The sequence below is a fragment of the Podarcis muralis genome, chromosome 3, assembly GCF_964188315.1.
Source record: "Podarcis muralis chromosome 3, rPodMur119.hap1.1, whole genome shotgun sequence".
NCBI classification, from domain to species: domain Eukaryota; kingdom Metazoa; phylum Chordata; class Lepidosauria; order Squamata; family Lacertidae; genus Podarcis; species Podarcis muralis.
The window spans coordinates 16,093,723-16,114,399 of NC_135657.1; the positions used below are offsets into that span (position 1 = coordinate 16,093,723).

Consider the following 20,677-nt stretch of genomic DNA (forward strand, 5'->3'; position numbering starts at 1 on the left):
GGTGGCTTGATTCCCCTAAATTTATTGGTGTCAGATCCTCCCCTAAATTCCTGGGTCTAGTGTTGGAGTTTAATCAAGGCTTGGAGTATTAAAATGGGCTGCCAGATGCTGGATTTAGCCAAACAGGCCAAATCAATTTCCCATACAGGCAATCACCTGGGAGAAGAGCCAGTCTGGAAAACAAAGAGCAAGGTGATGTGCCATTAAGAAGACAAGGTCTGTGCCAGCCAGTCTCCCTTTCCTACCTCCTTTTTTCAACTATCCCTTGAACACAGACAACCCCCCCTTACCGTTTTCATGCCTCATTCTCCCCCCTGTTCTGCAGCCCCCTCTGTGCGCACACCCCATGATAGTATATATTGCTGTAGCTTTAAATTGAGTAGAATCTTAAGAGCAAGTCAGTCAGTTAGCTTGTTCAGTTAGAGAAGGTTAACTTCAGCTTATGGATGTTGTGTGCATGTGAGTGCTTGCTTGGTAATAACATATATTTTCTAAATTATTACTTTGCATCTGGAACATCATGTTGAAGATAGCAAATGGTTCCAGGAGTGAAATACACTGTGTTAAGGTACAATCTCTGCTGTTGTTTAAAACCACAATTTCCCTCCCATGACCAATTTACCCCTGCCATTGTTTAGAAGAGCCACTCATTTCCTTTCAGTATCCCTTCTTGCTGTCCTGAAACTTCTTCCTCTTCCATTCCCTTGCTGTCTCATGTGAGACAGAAAAAGAATGCACAGCTCGGAAATAATTCATAGCACTTCACTCATACTTCTGCCATTGTTCCAAACCACCACTCTCCCCTGTCAGTGTCACCCCCATGCCATGGCCACCGCTGTTGTGCAACCAGCTTTCACTTTTGCTCCTCTACCCAAACTTGGCTTCTTGGCAATCCAGGGTTGTGATGAGGCACTACAAATCCTCCAAGGTGGGCTGCACAGAAATATTCTTACATTTTTCTTAGACGCAGCCCATGTTCATTTGCAGAAAGACCTCACATCCATGTGGACTGGTTCCTTTTTCTTACACTAGCTTCAGCTTGATTGCAAACTGTATTTCCTCTTCTGACACAGCTAGCTTCTTACTGTACATGTGTTGAAATAGCATTGTCAGGCAAATTTTTGTTACGTTTTTATGTGTAACTATGTTTAAATGTAACTGTACTTTTGTAATATTTTGTAATAGATTAATTCATCCGTTTTTTTTGTAGACATATTTTTAATATATTAAGTGGTTCAGAAATTATTTAATCATAATAATGAAATTCTGTCTTATTAAATACCTGTTAATGACAACTGAACAGTTATGAATATTCTTTAGGCTACATTGCCACATGGTTTCCAGTAGCCCCTTTCTGACAGGCTGCTCAGCTACCGCCAAATGTCCCATCAATCTACTGCTGGGTTCTAGCCCACTATTTGGGAACCGCTCTGCTAAAAGAAACACTGGTTGTCTTTGCCATCTTGTTCACCACTACTCCTGGACCGATTCCTCTTCTTTAGGCTGGCCATCATCAAAGAATGGAAAAGATTTTGTACAAAAGCTCTTGAAGTAGGCAGTAAGCACGCCCCAACTGCAGTATGACACATTCTGAAGTCATACCTGTAGGTGACTTTCTCCTCAGTGCCAGGCTCATCTTTTTCCCAGATCAAAGCCACTCTCTCTGGAGAGTGTTGTGCATACCGGTCCAAGCAGTTAACTGCACAGAAACAAATTATAAAAAAGCAACATTTACAGTAGATTCTAAAGTGTCAGATTTGATAAGCAACTTGTGCTGTTAATATTTTTAAAAGATAATGAGCAAATATAATTTATTTAAAAAGCCTCTGATCATGCAAATCTACAATAATGTCCCAATGAAATAGTCAAGAGCATCAAAGTACAGTATTCAGAATCATTAAAATAAATGAAATTGCACTGTACATCAGTTTAGTTCATAAACATACACTACAGTCAAGCATCTACAAGAATTCTGAGGTAGTAAATGTAAGGACGTCATTAGATACGGCTGCCATATACAGTGGTACCTCGGGTTAAGTACTTAATTCGTTCCGGAGGTCCGTACTTAACCTGAAACTGTTCTTAACCTGAAGCACCACTTTAGCTAATGGGGCCTCCTGCTGCTGCCGCGCCGCCGGAGCCCGATTTCTGTTCTTATCCTGAAGCAAAGTTCTTAACCTGAAGCACTATTTCCGGCTTAGTGGAATGTGTAACCTGAAGCGTGTGTAACCCGAGGTACCACTGTACAGTTGTTGAAACTTTGACAGTATGATTCTGTTTATAACACAAGATGGCCACAACTGACTAACTCCCTTCATGGGTTGTTGATGTTCTTTGTAGTTTAGACCACCTACAGTCTAAAACCAGGCAAACAAGAGCTATGTGATTGGTATGTAAGCCAGGAATGTATGCATAATATTTATCTATTTATATTTATTGAAAAATATAGCTTCTAGCTAAGGCCTGCATAGGAAAGGCAGAGCAACAGGACATTGGAAAGGCAAGAGACTGAAAGTCATTTGGTTAATGTAGCGCTCCCCCCCTGCCCCCACTCTCTCTGCTAAATATTACAATTATGTGGAGGGATTGGGATGTGTATAACATACTGAAAGGAGTCCTGCCTCCTAAGCACAGCATGACTGATACACACAATTCTCCCTCAGCTTTGAGTTTAGCAGGCCCTCTTTCCAGCACTTAAAGGCTAGGAAATCCAGCCTTTTAAAATCAAAGTTGAAGTTTGGCCATCAGATTTTGCAGTAGACAGCTGTTGTGTAATTATGTTTCACCCTTCTAAAAATGCATATGTTTTGTAATTATAAGCTCATGTTTTGGAAACCTAATACTGTAGTGTTGTGCTCTTCAGCCAATCCCTTCAATGCCTTTGTTGGTGTCCTTTTAATTTGACCCTAATGGAGTCCTCTATTTACAAATACTGTAATCAACAATCAAGGACAGTTCTTAACTGTACAAAGCTTAGAGAAACTTTACTGGGAAAATTATGCAGTAAAATACTTAATTCTACTGTATGTTCCCCCACCCCCCGCCCCCCATGCCCGAGACCAAATATAACATCTTTGAAAATTAAGGCTTCTTCAGTAAACAAAAGCAGCACTAGTCTCCTTTAATTATTCCAGACACGTTCAAGTACCTTTTCAGCTCTTATGTGTATGGAAATGGTAGCTTAACTAGGTCATTTAACTCTTCTCTTCCTTAATATTTAACATTTAAATGGTTTTCATGACCTTGATTATTTTTATACCCTGGTGACTTGATTGAGAATTGCTTTTTAGCTAAATTCTACTTATTTTTAAATATTTTTATATTCCACCTTATATTCATTTTTTTACCCTTTTATTACAATGCAATTCTTCTATGAAACATGTATGACAAGATACATTCCCCCCATTAAACATTAACACTTCAACTCTAAACCAATTTAAGCAAGTTATTGTCATCTTCTAAGTAAGAATGCATACAACAGTGATATGAAGATAAGAAGAGAAAGTGATAAGTAGAGCAAATAAGTAGAGTGATAAGTAGAGCAAATGTGAAATGGAGTCACAATATAATTAACAAAAGTGTGCATAATATAGAAAGCTCCATTAAAATAAATGAAAGTTGGCAGCTCTTCCTGTTGAATTTTGAACAATGTCACATGTAAGCTACAAAGAAGTGGACCAAATGCTAGTCAATGATCAAATTGAAATGGATTCTAAAGCAGTTTCTTTCAGCATAATAAGCCATCTGTGAGTAACTAACACCCTCACCTTGTAGAATATTAACTTGTAAAAAGAAGCAGCTGAAGAAAATGTGGCATTTCTGGAAAATGTCATCTGTGACTTTACTGTATATTTCTCCAGCATGTCAACTGCAATGATGAAACCTGATCACTGTGGTAATTGTTGAAAATAGAAACTCACATGCAGAAAGTGTTAAAGAACTTATGAGCCTAGGTTTATCTCCCATGAGTTTTATGAAGCTGTGTTGCACTTTGAATGAGAACAATTGGAATAATGAAGGATGCAATCCTAAGCACTGTAACTAGAGAGTTAAGGCATACTGAACTCTGTGGGACTTCAGGGGCGCCGACTTATAAAAAATATTGGGGGGGCCCATACCGACTTATAAAAAATATTGGGGGGGCCCAAGACCTCCAAACCGCTGCTGCTGGGGGAACGAAAGGGGCGAGCCCCGGGCTGCCCCGACCTTAAGTGAACCTGTGAGGGCCCGCCCTTTGCGGCAGCCGATTGGCTGCCGCCGTGGGCGGTGAATATTAATGAGCTAGGGGGAATCCCCGCTTCTCGCGGGGCTGACGCCAGCCCCGCGAGATTGTTGATGGGTCGAGAGCCCGCAACCCCACCCCCTCTCTAGATCGGGAGTGGCTTTGTTTTAACTCATTACTGAATGTATTTTAAAAGGTAACTATCGTCAAACAAGGAAAATAAAAAATACCAACATAATTTTGTGATTTTACAAAGCATAATATAACTAATAATTTTCTTAAATTATTGGGGGGGCAGAGCCCCCCCCCCAAACGAATTTTTGACGGGGCTCGGGCCCCCTCAGGCCCCATGGAGTCGGCGCCTATGTGGGACTTAATTGTGTGTAAACATGGTTAACAGAGCAGTGTAAGAGAAACAGCTGTATCTTTTTTATTAACTGAAATGAACTGTAAGTGTAAATGAGTGCAACTGTATTTAAATTAACAGAGAGAAAGTGGGGAGAAAGATCCTAACATAACCTCTACTGTAATTGTTTCTAAAGAAAGGAAGCTTTTTTTATATGGAGAACAATCATGGGTGTAGCCAAGGGGGGCCAGTTGCCCCCCCCATCAAGTAATATCCTTAACTGACCAATCATGTCAGTCCTCCCCCCCCCAAAAAAAAAACCTGGCTACACCATGAGAACATTAATCATGCCACTTCCCACAACCACCCCACAGGCGGAACTGACTCTGACTGGCAATGGCTTTCCAGGATTTCAGGCAGGGAACATTCCCAGCAGATGCTTGAACCTGGGACCTGCTGCATGCAAAGAAGATGCTCTACTACTGAGCTACAACCCTTCCCCTATAAAGTACTGTAGTACTGTTCCAGGATTACTGTAGCCTGAGCTTTTGCTCAACGTGTATCATCTCATGTGCCTCATTTGCTAAGTTTAGCATTCAACTTTAGTGGTGGTGGTGGTGATAGCCACTGTTTATGCAATCACAGCTAGCGGCAAGCAGCCATGGGGACACCAGTTCGTATAAGAGGGATTCAGAGCCACTAACTTATAATGAACCACTGTGGATTTAAAATCTTATTACCTTGTTATTGCTAGTTAAAACAGTGATTACAATTAGAACCTTATTGATTGCACACAAAATCATTTGGCAGTGAGGGATCAGCATTCTGCATAGCACATGCTGAGGCACTTTCACCTATTCTTTAGTATTACTTAACACACACAAAATTAAGGTCCTGGTATTATAAACAACTTTACAGGAGAAAAGCAGCTATTAAAAAGGCATTTTTGGAATGCTAAAGCCACAATGTTCAGTTCTCATCTACCAAAGCTGCACTAACACATACTTTATGACTTTGACAGCAGAATCAGTTGCCTCTAGGAAATTCACAAGCAAGGCACAAATTCAATAGCCCTCTCTCATTGTTGGTCCCCAACATTGTACAGTAAGAACCTCAAATAGCTTCATCTTTCACTATTTTTCCTTAATTTTTCAATATGTAATTGAATATGCTCAAAGTCTACAGTCACAGATTCATTATGTTTAGCATTAAACTTATAATTCTACTTTGAATAATCTTTGCCAAAGGAGAAAAAAGAAAATTACCAAGACAAATAGACAGGGGAAACCTTCGCTATATTCAGCTTCTTTCAAAGCAGGACATGTGGGAGTAATAGTCTGTTCCAAATAAAAAATAAGGCAGGGACTGAGGGTGCATGGCTTGTCCATCCCATTAAAGTAACAGAATCAATTTTAAAGCTCATGGAACTATTTTTATATTGGTTAATCTTCATTTTTGTTATTTATACTTCTGTAATTGCTGAAATATCATAAACCATTATGACATGGCAAAAAGGAAAAGGGATGCAGGAGCAAAAATAAATAAAATCAGTCTCATGCTAAGTACATAATATTAGGAGAGGTTGTGGGTCATTTTTTCAATTGTCGACTGTGGTCAAGTTAGATTTTTATTTATTTTTTAAAAAATTGTCACAAAGCATTTTAGTATTACAGACCCTGCAGAAAACCAATAATAAAGAGAAATCACATCCTCATCCGCTAACAGTTTCATTTACTATCCAAGTTTTAAAAGCAGGAGGGGTGGGAACAAATAGTGCTTTTACCACAAAGCCAAGTTCAACTTCCACAAATGAGGCTTCCTAGCAACAAGCATTCCATGTACCAGAAAAATGTAGTGCCCATAGCAACTATTTGAGAGAATTTGTGTTGAATTAAGTGGTTAGCACCATCACCAACTATAGCTCCTTGAGCTTTCCATGTTTCAGTATTGATACATTCACTCTTTCTGTAGAATCATGTAAAAGTACATACTGTACAGTGTATGTCTTACAAAGCCTTTATTTATACATGTCTTATTTTTAACAGCGGGATTTTCAAAAATCTAATAATAGGTTCGTTTGCAAGGAAAGCTTCTGGAAGCTGTTTCATTTACATTCTTAAGGCATTGCATAGCTTTTTGATAGGACACCACTTTATTTTCTACTAGTCAGACTAAGCCCATCCTATATCTAGCTTGTTAATGCAACAGTTACAAATGAATCAGCCCAAACTAGAAAAAATGGCCAATCTCATTTTAAAACAGATGATAGTTTCCAGAAGATCTGAGGTCAGCCAGGTGGTTAAAAGGTTGTGGAGCAGATGTGAAGAGTCTAAAACAATGAAGGAAGCAAGTGGTGGTTTGTATTTTTAACAACTCTGTGGAAAAACAGGGCAGCAAATTAAAGGGCTTTGGGGTCTAGTTTTCTTTTTAGTGGAGCACAGTAACCCTTGATGGGGTCAGAATTATGGATCCAACAAGATAATACTGTTATTTATTTGTGCTTAACTGTTTGAATATAACTGCAAAGTCTAATGCATGAAATATTTGTAGGCCAATGTGAAATGACATGCACTTTGCAGCCAACATCCAAGGACTATGTTCATTCTCAGGGTTAATCAATGGAAAAAGCTGCCACCTGAAATAATCATAAATCAATTAATATAAGCATATCTCCTATATTAGGTAAACCTATATGGCAGTCTCAAATGTTTAAAGACATGCTTTTAGTATATATCCAACCTATGTGCATCATAATCACACACACCCGGCAAGGGTACTCATTTCATTCTGCTTCCCACACTCTCAATATGGTACACAGCAAGCAACCAGGAGTATGCAAAATTGCCACCCAAAAGAGCTCTCAGAGAGCTTTAAGTAATTATGACTTTTAAGTTCTTTGGTAAAAAAATATATATACCTGCAAAGGTTCTTCGTAAGTTCTTTGGAACAGGGACCTGTTTTTTGTTCATATTACAGTACTTTGGAGGCAGTAATGTTTCCCACTACCAGTTGCTAGAAAACACAGGAGGGGAGTGGTCTCTTGTGCTCATGTTCTGCTCCTTGGTTTCCCACAGGCATCTGGCTGGCCACTGTGAGAACAGGATGCTGGACTAGATGGGCAATTGGCCTGATCCAGCGGGCTATTCTTCTGTTCTTATAATCTGCCTTTTATGTTGATATATGACTATACAGTATAAATAAGGTAGGCCCTGCAACGCTTGCTCAACCGCATTCCATGTGGTATTTCCAAGCACCAATGGAAATGTCCACTGGAGGTAAAATGTCTCCCCGCCATCCCGCAGCAAAGTATTTAAATGCTATTAATTTGTAAGATGAAAATGCTGCTTCCCTCCCTCACAAGAACCGCAGCAGCAAAAAAACATGTCATATGAGAATGAATGACCTCAAACCGTGACCTCAAACCCAGTGAAATAAAAATAATGAGCAATTCACTTATTTGCATATTGCTTTCCCTCCCAGGATATCTTTAAGGAAGGCCACCTGCACCACACAAAACAAAGGTTGCTTCCATTATGTGAGCTGACAATTGCTGAAAAAGCTTGTTTGTCTACTTTGAACTCTATTTCCTGCACTCTGTTCACAGGGCCACATTGGCTTTCACAAATGCACGGCAGATGGTAGGGAGAAAATGTGTTTTAAATATGAAGATGCATTATCCTAAGAGCCACAGCTAATTTCCCCCTTTATGTTGACTCTTCGAGGTCTTATTCCAAAACTCTTTCCTAGCCTAGGCACCCTATGAACTGCAGATCCACAAGATTTCCAGAGCATTCTGCACTGGAAAACTTGTGTAGTCTTACAACTCATGCGGGCTCCTCAAGCTCAGCTCCAGAAAGCCGCAGCTCAGGCCCTAAAACTTGTTTTTCGCAGCAGGGCCGATCGAAAAGGCCCGACCTGACACAATGCAGGTGCCTCTGAGCATATGCAGAGCGCATCCGACCCCTTATTTTCTTTCTCCTCGCCGCATTAACAGCCACCTCATCACTTTGCAGGCGCCTGGTTTTCCATATCACTTGGGTAGTGATTTCCAGGCACTGAATTAGATAAGCTTTCAAAACCTGAAGGACTCGAGGAATGAGAAGAGGGACCGATGAGAGAGATATATATAGATATATATATAAGATGTGCGCGCGCCAGGGGCAACTCCTCGCCCCTCCTGCCAAGGGAAGGCGCTCCTTACCCGCCACATTTAAGCGGCCGCCCAAGAACCAGCGGACGCGGCCCTGCGCGAAATCCCACTCGCAGTCGGTGTGGTGCGCGGCGTCCCACAGCAGCGCCTCCCGAGCCAGCGCCCCCCAGAAAGCCCCGGGCGCCTCGGCCGCCCTCCGCGACACCTCGCCATAGCTCCCCCTCAGGAAGGGGTCGCTCGCCTGAGAGAGGCAACGGCCGCCGCTGAGGAGGCGGCCGCACGAAGGCCGTCCCCAGGGGGCGCCCGGCCAGCTCCGGCTCCACCAGGGAAGCCTCCCTCGCCGCCTGCTCAGGGCGCTCCGCAAGCGGCTCAGGGCAGCAGCCGCGGACGGTGTGGCTGCCATAAGGCCGCCGGGGAAGGTTTGGCAGGTGCGTAGCGGCGGGGGGCGCTGAAACCGGCTCGGCGCCGCCTCCGAGGGGGCGAAGGAGGGGAAGCAGCTTTCGAAATCGGTCGCCTGAGGCTGAGTTGGCCCAGCCAAGTTGGCCCTGCGCGCTTCCTCCTTCTCCTCCTCCTCCTTCGCCTCACCACGCCTTTCCCGCCCTTTTCCCCTGCGTCTCATGAGGCGAAAGAGGAACTCGGCCTCTTTAGCAGAGGGGAAACTTTAAAAAAGAAGAAGTCTGTGGAACAACTGAAAAGTTCCTGAGTTTCGGAAACTGCCGTAGCGGGGAGCGGTTAAGCCGTTAAACCGTGAGGCGGGATTCGAAAAAAGTTCAAAAATCGGCACTCAGCCGCGGCCGAAGCTGAGGGCGACCCCATTTGGGCTGGTTTCTCTCTCTCGCTCAGCCTCACCTGCATCACAGGTTTGTTGAGGAGGAAAAGCATATTCTCTGTAAACCGCACGTTTTGAGTTGCTAACTATGGACCTTTTGAACTATTTGCCTTCTCCCACAGCCGAAAAGCAAAACGACTTTTGCGGATGATCTCTCTTAGGATTGAGACCCGAATTTCTATTCGGAAACGCTAATTGCAAACGTTGGAAAGGTGGGTGTGTAAATAAATTTCGACTGGTGCGGTACCTTAAGGTTTGGCAATGTGCTTTTTCCCCCAAAGATAAATTGCCACAAAGCTAGGCGTAAGTAACCAGGGGGCAAAAGAGAAAATATGGAAAGTGTTTTATCGATTCCTCATGTGTGAAGTATAATGCTTGCCCTCCGACCCCCCAACATATGCTAACTATGGACCTTTTGAACTATTTGCCTCATCTGGAAATCTTGTGGAGAAAGTGTGCCAGCGTGTATAGCTGTTGAGGTGTCTTCATCTCAGCCAAAGCACCCAAGAGATGTGTCACAGAAAAACCAAGTGATAGGTGGACAAAATATATTGTCATGCCTCTCTAGTAATGCATATACTGCCACCAAGCTTTGTACCCATTTCTCATCCAGATTATATTAGAAATAATTATTACGTTAGTGATGTATGATTATTTTTATTAAGCAGATAGGATTCCATGTCTGTTCAAACTTAAATTACATCTACTTGCATTTTTCGCCTATTAAATTAGTTTTTATTTAAAATCAGACTTGGTCCAATCCACTGTTCATTAAGGAATTCCTGGTTAAAAAGGTAACCCATCTGTTGAGGTCCAGTCGTGGACAACTCTGGGGTTGCGGCGCTCATCTTGCTTTACGGGTTGAGGGAGCCAGCGTAAAGCTTCCGGGTCATGTGGCCAGCAGGACTAAGCCGCTTCTGGCGAACCACAGAAAAAGCCAAGAGCAGGGATGGGAAAGGGAACATGTAGCCCACCCAACATTATTTTACTACAACTCCCATAATCCCTAACCATTGCCTATGCTGACTAGAAGTGATGGGAGCTGGAGTTCAACAACATCTGGAAGGCCATAGGTTCCCTGCTTCTGCTCTAGGGGAATACACGGTGGTACCTCAGGTTACATACGCTTCAGGTTACAGATGCTTCAGGTTATAGACTCCGCTAATCCCAGAAATAGTACCTCGGGTTAAGAACTTTGCCTCAGGATGAGAACAGAAATCGTGCCCCGGCGGCAGCAGGAGGCCCCATTAGCTAAAGTGGTGCTCCAGGTTAAGAACAGTTTCAGGTTAAGAACGGACCTCTGGAACGAATTAAGTACTTAATCCGAGGTACCACTGTAGTGGTACCTCTGGTTGCGAACGGGATCTGTTCCGGAGGCTCGTTCGCAACATGAATAGAGCGCAACCTGAAGCATCGTATCTGCGCAGGTGCGCATGCGCAATTTGGTGCTTCTGCACATGCGTGAGTGGCGAAACCCAGAAGTAACCCTTTCCGGTACTTCCAGGTTGCTGCGGGACATAACCTGAAAGAACGTAACATGAAGCAAGCATAACATGAGGTATGACTGTATATTCAATACCTTTTCTGTTTCTTCATTTTTCCAGATCATGATTTCAGTTCTGTATCAACAGTGTTTAAGACTGAGTTTGAAAATGTAATATTGCCAATATATTTGGGGTGGTATGAAGGAGGAGGAGGATTAAATGCTACTTTCCCTCTACAGTTCTGGTAAGAACTCAGCTCTCATTGAATTGCTATTCCCATGCTAATCACTGAGATACTTACGCTTCATTTGGAAACGATTTCCCATCTGTTGAGCCTTCATTATTCATTCAAAAAAATCTGTTTGCAGGAAAATGTATGCTGGCTGCTGAAAGAGTACTGTAATTATTTCTACTAACGGTGATAATTGGTTTCCTTTTGTGAACTGGGGAATGCTACCTTTACAGTTCTCTGTTTAAGAGGATTGTGTTTTCCACAGAAACAGATATATCTAATTCATGTGTTTGCTTGAATGGAGCAGACCAACAGAAGACTAATCAGGGAAGGCTGTTTGGCACCACCCCTGCCTGGTCTACTCTCCCAGGCAGCAAGATAATGTGCGTGTTTTGTTGCTTGCATCAGTTTGTCCACTGATATATTTGCCTGCAGGTACGGTAAGTGAGTGTTTATGCTGATTGCAGTACAAGGTATTGGTTGATTGTTGGCTGAGTGAATACAGTTGAGGTGTGGCTGTGGCCTGCCTTGCTATAAGAACAGGCTCTGCTGTGAGTGGCTGATTTAGTTCGAATCCACTCTACGGTGGTCAGCTCCTATTGCTCTATCCCAGCTTCTACCAGCCTAGCAGTTCAAAAGCACACTAGTAGATAAATAGCAGATAAATGGGTATTGTTGGGGCAGGAAGTTAAACAGCGTTTCCATGTGCTCTGGCTTCCGTCACAGTGTTCTGTTGCACCAGAAGCGGTTTAGTCATGCTGGCCACATGACCCAGAAAGCTGTCTGTGGACAAACGCCGACTCCCTCTGCCTGGAGCGAGATGAGTGCTGCACCCCATAGTCACATTTGACTGGACTTAACCATCCAGGGGTCCTTTACCTTTACCTTTTTTACCTGCTGATTTGGGGAGACATGGGGCATCTCCTATTGTCAGTCAGGCTATGAAATTGTAGGCAGGCACTGTGGGAGGCAACCTGGGGTGAGAGTCTGGTAGAGGGGAAGTTTGGTTGGGTGGTGTTCCCACTCAGTAATGTGGGAAATGGACTGAGGATTAAATCTGTAGATTTAGATCTAAACCTCCTCTCCCAATGCGCGTGGGAGAAATGCAAAAATAAAAACTTGTTGTGAAGTCTTTTTAGCAGAGTAAAACATTTGTAAGTTTTGCAGCTCATTAAAGCTTAGGAATTAGCCAATTACACATTTCAATCCCAATTATTTGTGGTCTGTTGACCTCCCCCTCTTCACCTCCATTCCAAATAATGAACTCCATTTTTTTAGGAAGATAAATGAAAAAGGGTTTACTTACATTTCAATGCATGCAGCAAATACAGCAAAGTAGTGAGCAAAAAAATACTTATAAGTTACAGTAAAATAAAAGTTGGTAGTCTTAGCTAACATGGCTTAATGCAGGAACTTTAGTCATGCACATCTGGTCATCTTTGAGTCATGGTGGAAAGAGAAAGTCTCCTCACAGGCAGAAGGAAGTAGAAAGGATTGTCTCCTTTGTTACAGAGTTCCCACCTGGAGGAACTCCAGACGTCCTCTCTAAGAAGTTAAGGAACTCTCTGTCTAGCAAAACATGCATTTGTGATATTGACTGTAAACCTCACAAGTAAGATACAAGGGGAGGAGTGTTGAAGTGGACTCAAATCTTCCTCTTGGCATGTGGAATGTTATGTGCCTACTACTGGGCCTTAGTTTGTTATCTTGTGACCCTAATCTCCCAGTTGTACCTGGTGATATTGAATGATGGTTCTAAAACATGTCTGGGTAAGCAGGTAGCTGAAAAGCTCCATGATTTGTGGATGAGCAGGCTAACCAAGTGTGTATTGCTGGGGAGGCCAGATCTGACTCTGCTCTGCCTACCTGGGTATTCAGTATGACATCAGCCCAGACTGGAGGGGGTGAGGAGGTGTTGCTGTAGTGAATAGGGGCTTACTTCCCACTACCAGAAAACCTCTCTCTCAGAGTGGTACTGAAGGACCTGCATCTGGTGTTGGGCCAAAGAGACAGGTTAGAGATGCTGTTGGTGTACCACCCACCCTGCTGTTCATCAGCTATCCTGACTTAGCTGATCTAGGCTGTCCTGGGTGTTGTGTTGGAGGAACCCAGAACTGTGGTTTGGGGTGACTTCAACATCCAATCTGAGGATGTATCAGGTCTGGCTCAGGAATTTATAGCAACCATGGGCCTGTCTCAAATGGTCATTGGTCCAATGCAGGAGTGGAGGACCAGTTAGAAAGATCTGCCCGTGATGGAATCTGATAGATTCCTAACTGTTTGCAGGGGACGGTGTCCAGTGGATAGAGCAGAGGATCTTGTTGAATCTGTAGTTTTGTTATGGAATGGTGAGACCATATGACCATTGACACAATCCCTCCTGAGGGCCCTTCAAGTGTTGTGGAGTCTAGAATTTTTGGTTTGAAAGTGGAAAGCTAGCTTCAGATTTCTATTCAGCAGAGCACTGTAACATGAGGAGTGAAGATACAGGCTAATATATATGGGCATACAAATAATAATGCACCAGTGAGAATCCACAAAGACCTTGCGACATACTTTTATGTCCACATTTAAAACCTTACATGTTGGTGGCCGTTTCTGCCTCCTGTGGAAGCAAGTTCCATAGTTTAACTGCACTGTGTAAATAAGTACTGTAGTTTCTTTTATCTATCCTGAATCTTCCAATATTCAGCTTCATTAGTTGTCTATGAGTTGTAGTGCTATGAGAGAGAGAAATCCTTTTCTCTATCCACTCACCATGCCATGTAAAAATTTATACACTTCTATCATATAATATTTTGTTTGACTTTTCTCTAAGCTAAAAATTCCCAAGGGCTGCAACTTTTCTTCATAGGGGAGTTACTCCATTTCGTTGATCACTTTGGCCACAGCAATCTCTGCTGTGAAAGTCAGCTCCTATTGTGATAATATTTTCTGTTCTTATAACTATGGCTTGATAGTGTATATTGGCTATGTACATGGCCTCCGTGGTTTTCTCAGGTTTTCTTGGTGAAAATACCTGTCACTGTGCATGAAGAAAGATAACGTGTTATACTAGAAACCTAGAGGGCAGGGTGTCCAAAATGTCCTTTTACCATAGAAAGGGGAGAAAAAAATGATAGCAATGGGCAGGTGTGAAAGTGAGTGGGAAGAAACCTGAGAAAGCAGGAAAGAAAACCATCTTGAGGTGTTGAGGAAGAGTGATCTAAGGGCAAAATTAATGGAGGAGGTATGAAGTTAGAAGCCTAAGTAGAAAGAGAGATGGTTTGGTGGTGGAAAACAAACACAGGGACAGATATATCTAGGTGCTATTGGCAGTATTGGGTGGCTGAGTTTTATATGTTTAAATAAATGAACCAGCCAAATTTTGGCTTTCAGTTTCTAGTGGCATATGTTCCCAAAGGGCATACATAAAGCCACAGGCTTAAGCTAGTTGAACAGTCATCTCCTCTATCCTGAGACCACTAGGAATGGTAGTTTTATGAGCTGGTTAGAGATTTCTATCACAGTTCTCAACACCCTCACCAAAGTATAATTCCCAGGATTTTTTGGCTATAAGGTAAAAAGGTAAAGGAGCCCTGGACTCCAGTCGAATTTGACTATGGGTTGCAGCACTCATCTCCATCTTCAGGCCAAGGGAGCTGAATATTTGTCCACAGATAGCTTTTTTGGGTCATGTGGCCAGCATAACTAAACTGCTTCTGATGAACAGAATACTGTGACGAGTGCCAAAGCACATGGAAACGCCATTTACCTTCCTGGAGGTCACACAGATTCAAACTGCCAACCTTACAACTAGCAAGCCTAAGAGGCTCAGGGGTTTAGACCACAGCGCCACCAGCGTCCATTTGACTATAACAGTTGTGTTGCTGTAAAACTGATATAATTTTGTAGCATTCAATATATCTGATTTTTCTTTTTCTCTTTCTTTTTACTGGAATCCTTATACAGAGGTACCTTGGTTTACTAACTTAATCTGTTCCAGAAGTCCATTCTTAAACTGAAACCGTTCTTAAACCGAACACGCTTTCCCTAATGAGGCCTCTCGCTGCTGGTGCCCTTCTACCGTTTGGATTCCATTCTTAGACCAAGGTAAAGTTCTCAAACCAAGACACTATTTCCGGTTTTGAGGAGTTTGTAAACCAAATTGTTCTTAAACTGGATCGTTCTTAAACCAAAGTACCACTGTAATCTACATGCTTGTACTAAATAAACAGAAGAAGAGTGTATATTCAAGATATCTTAATAATTAAGGAATAGCTATAATTGCTGCTTAGTGATTCAGAGGGTTTAATGAAAATGGCCAATAATTCATTGGTGTACTGGACTTTCATTCATCAACAGTTTTGTTGATGATCTACAAGTGAAAAATAATTGAAGAGTGCCCTCTTCTGTTTATTGCATGAATCACAAGTTTTGATGCGGGACTGTTCCTGAACTTTGCTACTGCAGTGTAACAAGAATGTGAAATATATGTATCTGAAGAAGTGTGCATGCACACGAAAGCTTATACGAAGAACAAATTTAGTTGGTCTCTAAGGTGCTGCTGGACAATTTTTTTATATCTTGTGAAATATATGGTTTATTGGTGCACAAAGCAGAGACGTTGATAGGTGTATACAAATTCTGAGGTATATTGAAGGATAAGTAAAATTAACAAGGAGAGAAGTAAAGAAGTATATACAAAATAAACAGCTGTTTGAGATATAAATTTAATGATGATGATAATGATGCAATGAATCCAATACGGCACACAAGAGCAACCAGGCCTGTGCATGCAGATCCCTTTTAATGAACAATCAATCACATGTTTAGCAGGAATGTTTTAGTAGAAACACTACTCCTTTACTAGCCAATCAGTGGGATCTTAGCCCTTTTCTTTCTTGTTAGCTTTACCAAAGTATTATTTGCAAATCATATCATAAATGTTGCAGGGGAGAAGGCCATGGACACGTATCCCAGCATAGCTATATCTTAAGTGTCCAGAAAGCAAAGATTGGCATGTCTGGTTGTGGTGTGTCATGTGGCCTGGCACATTCATTGTGCCCTGGCACATCCATTGTGCCCTGGCACATCCATTGTGCCAGGGCCTCAGCAGGATGGGCCTCAGTAGGTGTTTCACAGATATATGAAAGAGATAGCACAATGGTCCTGCTCTGAGTGACTGTGCAGTTTGTGAGTTTGGACCTGTCATGCCTAAAATCAGGTGAAGTCAAACCAAAGTCATGTTTTTGTCTGCCATGTTGATTCAAAATGGCACATGGTGTTAAAAAATCAACAAAGATGGTTGCCCACACTTCAGAAACCCTCATTCTGAGTTAGGCGATGATATCTCAAGAGGTGGCCAAACCTATGCCAAAAAATGGACAAAGTCACGTTACCATCTGCCATCTTGATTCAAGATGGCATTGGCATCCAAATGTCAATGAAAATTGCTACTCCCACCTTGGGAATCACTGTGAACAGTTTGGCAATGACATAGGTTCTCAAGAACCTATAGAAAACAGGTGGATGAACGGACAAAGTATTTTCCAAAACATACAGTAGATAAAGTGATCTGTCAAGTCACTTGAACATGGCTCAATAGGAGATAGACAGCCAGTGTAAATACCGCAATAAAGGTTTTATATGCAGATGGTACTTTGCCCCCACAAGTAACCTAGCTGCTGCATTCTGCTAGTATTTCTGACCTCTGCTTGGCTTCAGCGCTTTCTGCCAGTTGTGGCCCCTCCCAGTCGCTACTGAGCAAGATTTGGATGCAGCATTGTTTGCACTGCCAGATTGTCAGCAGCCACACAAAATGTGGTTAACCATAGTTTGGATTGCTGTGCTCATGGAGAAGTGAAAGAGGCATTACTAATTGAATATATACACACTAAGGCCTCCAGTATAACTACATGCATAGGGGGAAAAAGAAAATGGACAGAGCAGGAGGTTCAAGGCAAACTTGCTATCAGCAATGCAAACCAGAACTACGGAAAAAGGGACGTGGATCATAATCCCACAGTTCATCTGTGATCTTGGGGGCAGGCAGGGAACACAGCTTGTTTCTTCTATATGACTCACTGGATAGTAATGAACACTTCATGTTCTCTCTCATGTGCAATAACCTGTATTACCCTCTGGGGGGCAATCTCTTTAAACAACACATTTGCTTAATCTTTCAATCTGAAACTCTTATCAAGCAGCAAGATGGGATAAACCTAGATAAAATGCCAGTTAAAAATTAATATTCCTAAGTCATTCAGTAATGGCAGAATACAGATGTTTCTGCAACAAATGCACACAGCCTTCCCTTTTATGTGAACATGAGTCATTCATTATTAAAAAGAATGGGGGAAAGTCGTTTTATGAAAGCCAAAGAAACATATAATCCAGTCAATCTCATAACCCCCTCCACAAATTAAAATCTAAATAATCTCATTTTTTTCACATTTCATTTTTTATGTCCTCCCTACCCCCACACCTCTCATCATTAATTCAGCAAATACTCTTAAATCCTAGGATCTAACTGTCCATATGGCAAAGTGAAAAGATGTAAATATGAAAGAAAATGTTGTTGTAACCCAGATAAATTAAAAAGAATGTGGAATTACTTACAGCATTATGCATGTTTCTATTTTAAACATTCCAGATGGAGAGAGATGGTTGTTTCTAGAAAAGCATTTGTGCTGTTTATTCTTACTGCTTACTAGCCCCGCTCAGATCACGTCAACCAGCCAACTAATGGTTCAGCGTCATCACAATAATTGGTAGTAGTGATAATTATTAGGGTAATGTTTATATGAAAGAGGTTGGCTTGTAAATACCATTTTATTTTATTATATTTCTATTGCAACACAATCAAAATTTGTCCCCCTTTAACTGAGATGCAGTGCCACCCTCTAATACTTACATAACCTTATTTGAGGTTTTCCCTGTCAAGAATTGGTTAATCGTTTTGGTTTAGATAGCAAAAACCAAGGCTACATATCACGAGCCCTTTTTGTGTTATTCATCAATGTGTTTTGTATTAGAAGAATCCACAAAATACTTCCTCTCTATTCAGACATACATAGTTAGGATTGTGTTGGGACATCTGTAGAGTAGAAAGGTGTGTGTGAAGGGCTTGTTCAGAGAGATGTCAAAGCAACAGGAATAGGTATAACAGCATAGCCTGAATAATGGGGTGGGTCATAGCAGAGGTGATTTTACGGTGCCTAAAAGGGAGAGGGTTGAAAAACTGAAGCTTAGAAATTCCTGTTTTTAATATGTATGTTTTCTCTGCTTTTATTGTTTCCAATGATATCTGGCTTCTGTTTTCCAATGTGACAAGCAAAGAGATGTGCCATCTGTGTCATGTAAGGGGTGTGGTCATAAATGCAACAAAATGCTAGTGCCAGCACTGCACGGCCCAGATAAATTTGTTTGCAAATGCTGCCGAATCAGGATTAGGCTTTAAATGTGCCAAACCTCGGCTCTTGTAAAGCCTAATTTCTGATTAAATAAGCCTTTACCCATCATTATTTATCATGTTCACTGCAAATTCACTTTTAGGAACTCAGCGTTTGAGTCACTCACAAATAATTACTTACTCGCCAATCTCTTTTCATCCTTTCCTGTTTATTCCAGCCAAACCTAGTTATTTTGAGAGTGTTTCAAAACATGCATTAGGATAACAATCCGGAGCATCTGTTGATCATAGTGTTTGCATTACTATGATGTTCTGAACAATATTTTCCTAAAATTTTCATAGCTCATGTTTTTGTTACAGTTCTCTCTACATTTTCTTGCTGTGTAGACAACCTGCCAGCCCTGCTCCAGGTGGGAATATCATTACATGTTTGTTCACATGTTGATCTCTATTAGGAATCTTTCCAGACTGGAATTACCTAGATTTTAATAAAACCTTTACATCATTTTCAGATAAAATTTGTCTGGCAGAAAAAATTGGAAACATTTCAATATGTCTGTTAGAATGTGATTTGGGGCCAATTCTGTCTTACACAGAAGATGAAAATGTACTACGAGTTTATCAAATGGTATGAAGTGTAGTCATTTTTAAAATACTATTTTACTTTCTGGATTACAACCCACAGCCACTGTCCCCAAAGCCACCTGTAATTTACATCTTTAAATATTATGTATTTACTAACAAATGTTTTTTAGGAAGACTAAAAAGCTACATCCAAAAAATTATCTAGTTAAGAAAATCAATGTATGAAATTGAGCCCTGTCTCTTTATACCACCACCACCCTCATGGATAACTTCTTTGTCAATGATTGAAGCTTGTGAAAAGCACCTTTCTAGTCTGTAGTGCCAGTGGTCCACTGTGTCTCTGGGAAGTCTCTGGGAAGTCCTAAGCTCACGGGTTACCTAGTAACTGAGGCTCCTGTAACTACTTCTCTTTACTGTCCTCAGACATAGTAAAAACTCCTTTCAGCCCTGCTGTGGCATCTTTGTCTCCCTTGTTGTCAAGCACTGAAATCCAGGACTCTCAGGTGCCCAAAAGCAGGAAATCAAAACCCTGATCTGACACTGAGATGGGGATATGTATCAATGCCTTAATATGAGAAGCTAGAACCAGTGCTGCTGGGTGGGGGAATTGTTATTACCAGCAGGATATTGCTATCAGGTAAACATCAGAGGGCAAGGCAATTCTAAGCCCAATGTGCCCAGTGTGTCATCACATTTTGCTTGATACCTCTAGGTGACAGTGGGACCCCCACACTGCCTGTTCAGCTCTTCATGTTGTCTAAGAAGCTGTTTCTAAAGGACATTCAGACAGTGTCTGGGGCTATGGCATGTCACCTAAAGATCCGTCATGTGCATGAATTTTATTTATTTAAATTGCTGTGAAAACAAAATTATTTCTCCCTTTCTCAATATCTGCTTGGTTTCTTTAGAGGAAAAAGTAGGAGAAATTTTCTAATAATCTTAATGTAGGCAGAAACTGAATCATTCTAAATGCTCCTATATTGAGGGATCATATCTAGCTATATTCAGATACTTTGGATGTTCTATTGAACCCAGTATGTATGGCTCCTTATCATCCTGAGAAAAAGTGATGACAAGCGGGGTGCCGCAGGGTTCTGTACTGGGCCTTTGTTGTCCAACATCTTTATAATTGACTCGAATGAAGGAATTAAGGGGATGCTCATCAAATTTGCAGATGACACCAAACAGGAAGAGGTACCTAATGCAGCAGAAGACAGAATTAGAATTCAAAATGACCTTAACAGATTGGAGAACTGGGTGCAAGCTAATAAAATGAATTTCAATAAGGACAAATGTAAGGTTCTGCACCTAGGCAGGAAGAACCAGGTGCACCGATATAGGATGGGGGACATCTGGCTTACTAGCAGTACATGTGAAAAGGATCTATAGGTCTTGGTGGACCACAAGCTTAACCTGAGTCAACTGTGTGATGCAGG

The 20,677-nt window shown here is 41.6% G+C and overlaps 1 protein-coding gene across 3 annotated transcripts in view; it reads right to left on the reverse strand.

The window, feature by feature from the left end:
* The window catches only part of ACSS1 (acyl-CoA synthetase short chain family member 1), a 34,231-nt gene extending 24,950 nt beyond the window's left edge, over positions 1–9,281 (reverse strand). The window contains exons 1-2 of one of the 3 annotated variants that reach the window (XM_028725010.2): positions 8,770–9,268; positions 1,603–1,699 (exon numbers count right to left, since the gene is read on the reverse strand). In XM_028725010.2, the coding sequence (XP_028580843.2) occupies positions 1,603–1,699; positions 8,770–9,121 (449 nt within the window). In that variant the 5' untranslated portion in view covers positions 9,122–9,268. Of the gene's footprint in view, positions 1–1,602; positions 1,700–5,833; positions 5,853–8,769 lie in introns of those variants that run through there. The other 2 variants (XM_077925475.1, XM_077925474.1) reach the window with 2 other exon arrangements.
* Positions 9,282–20,677: the final 11,396 nt, after the last annotated feature.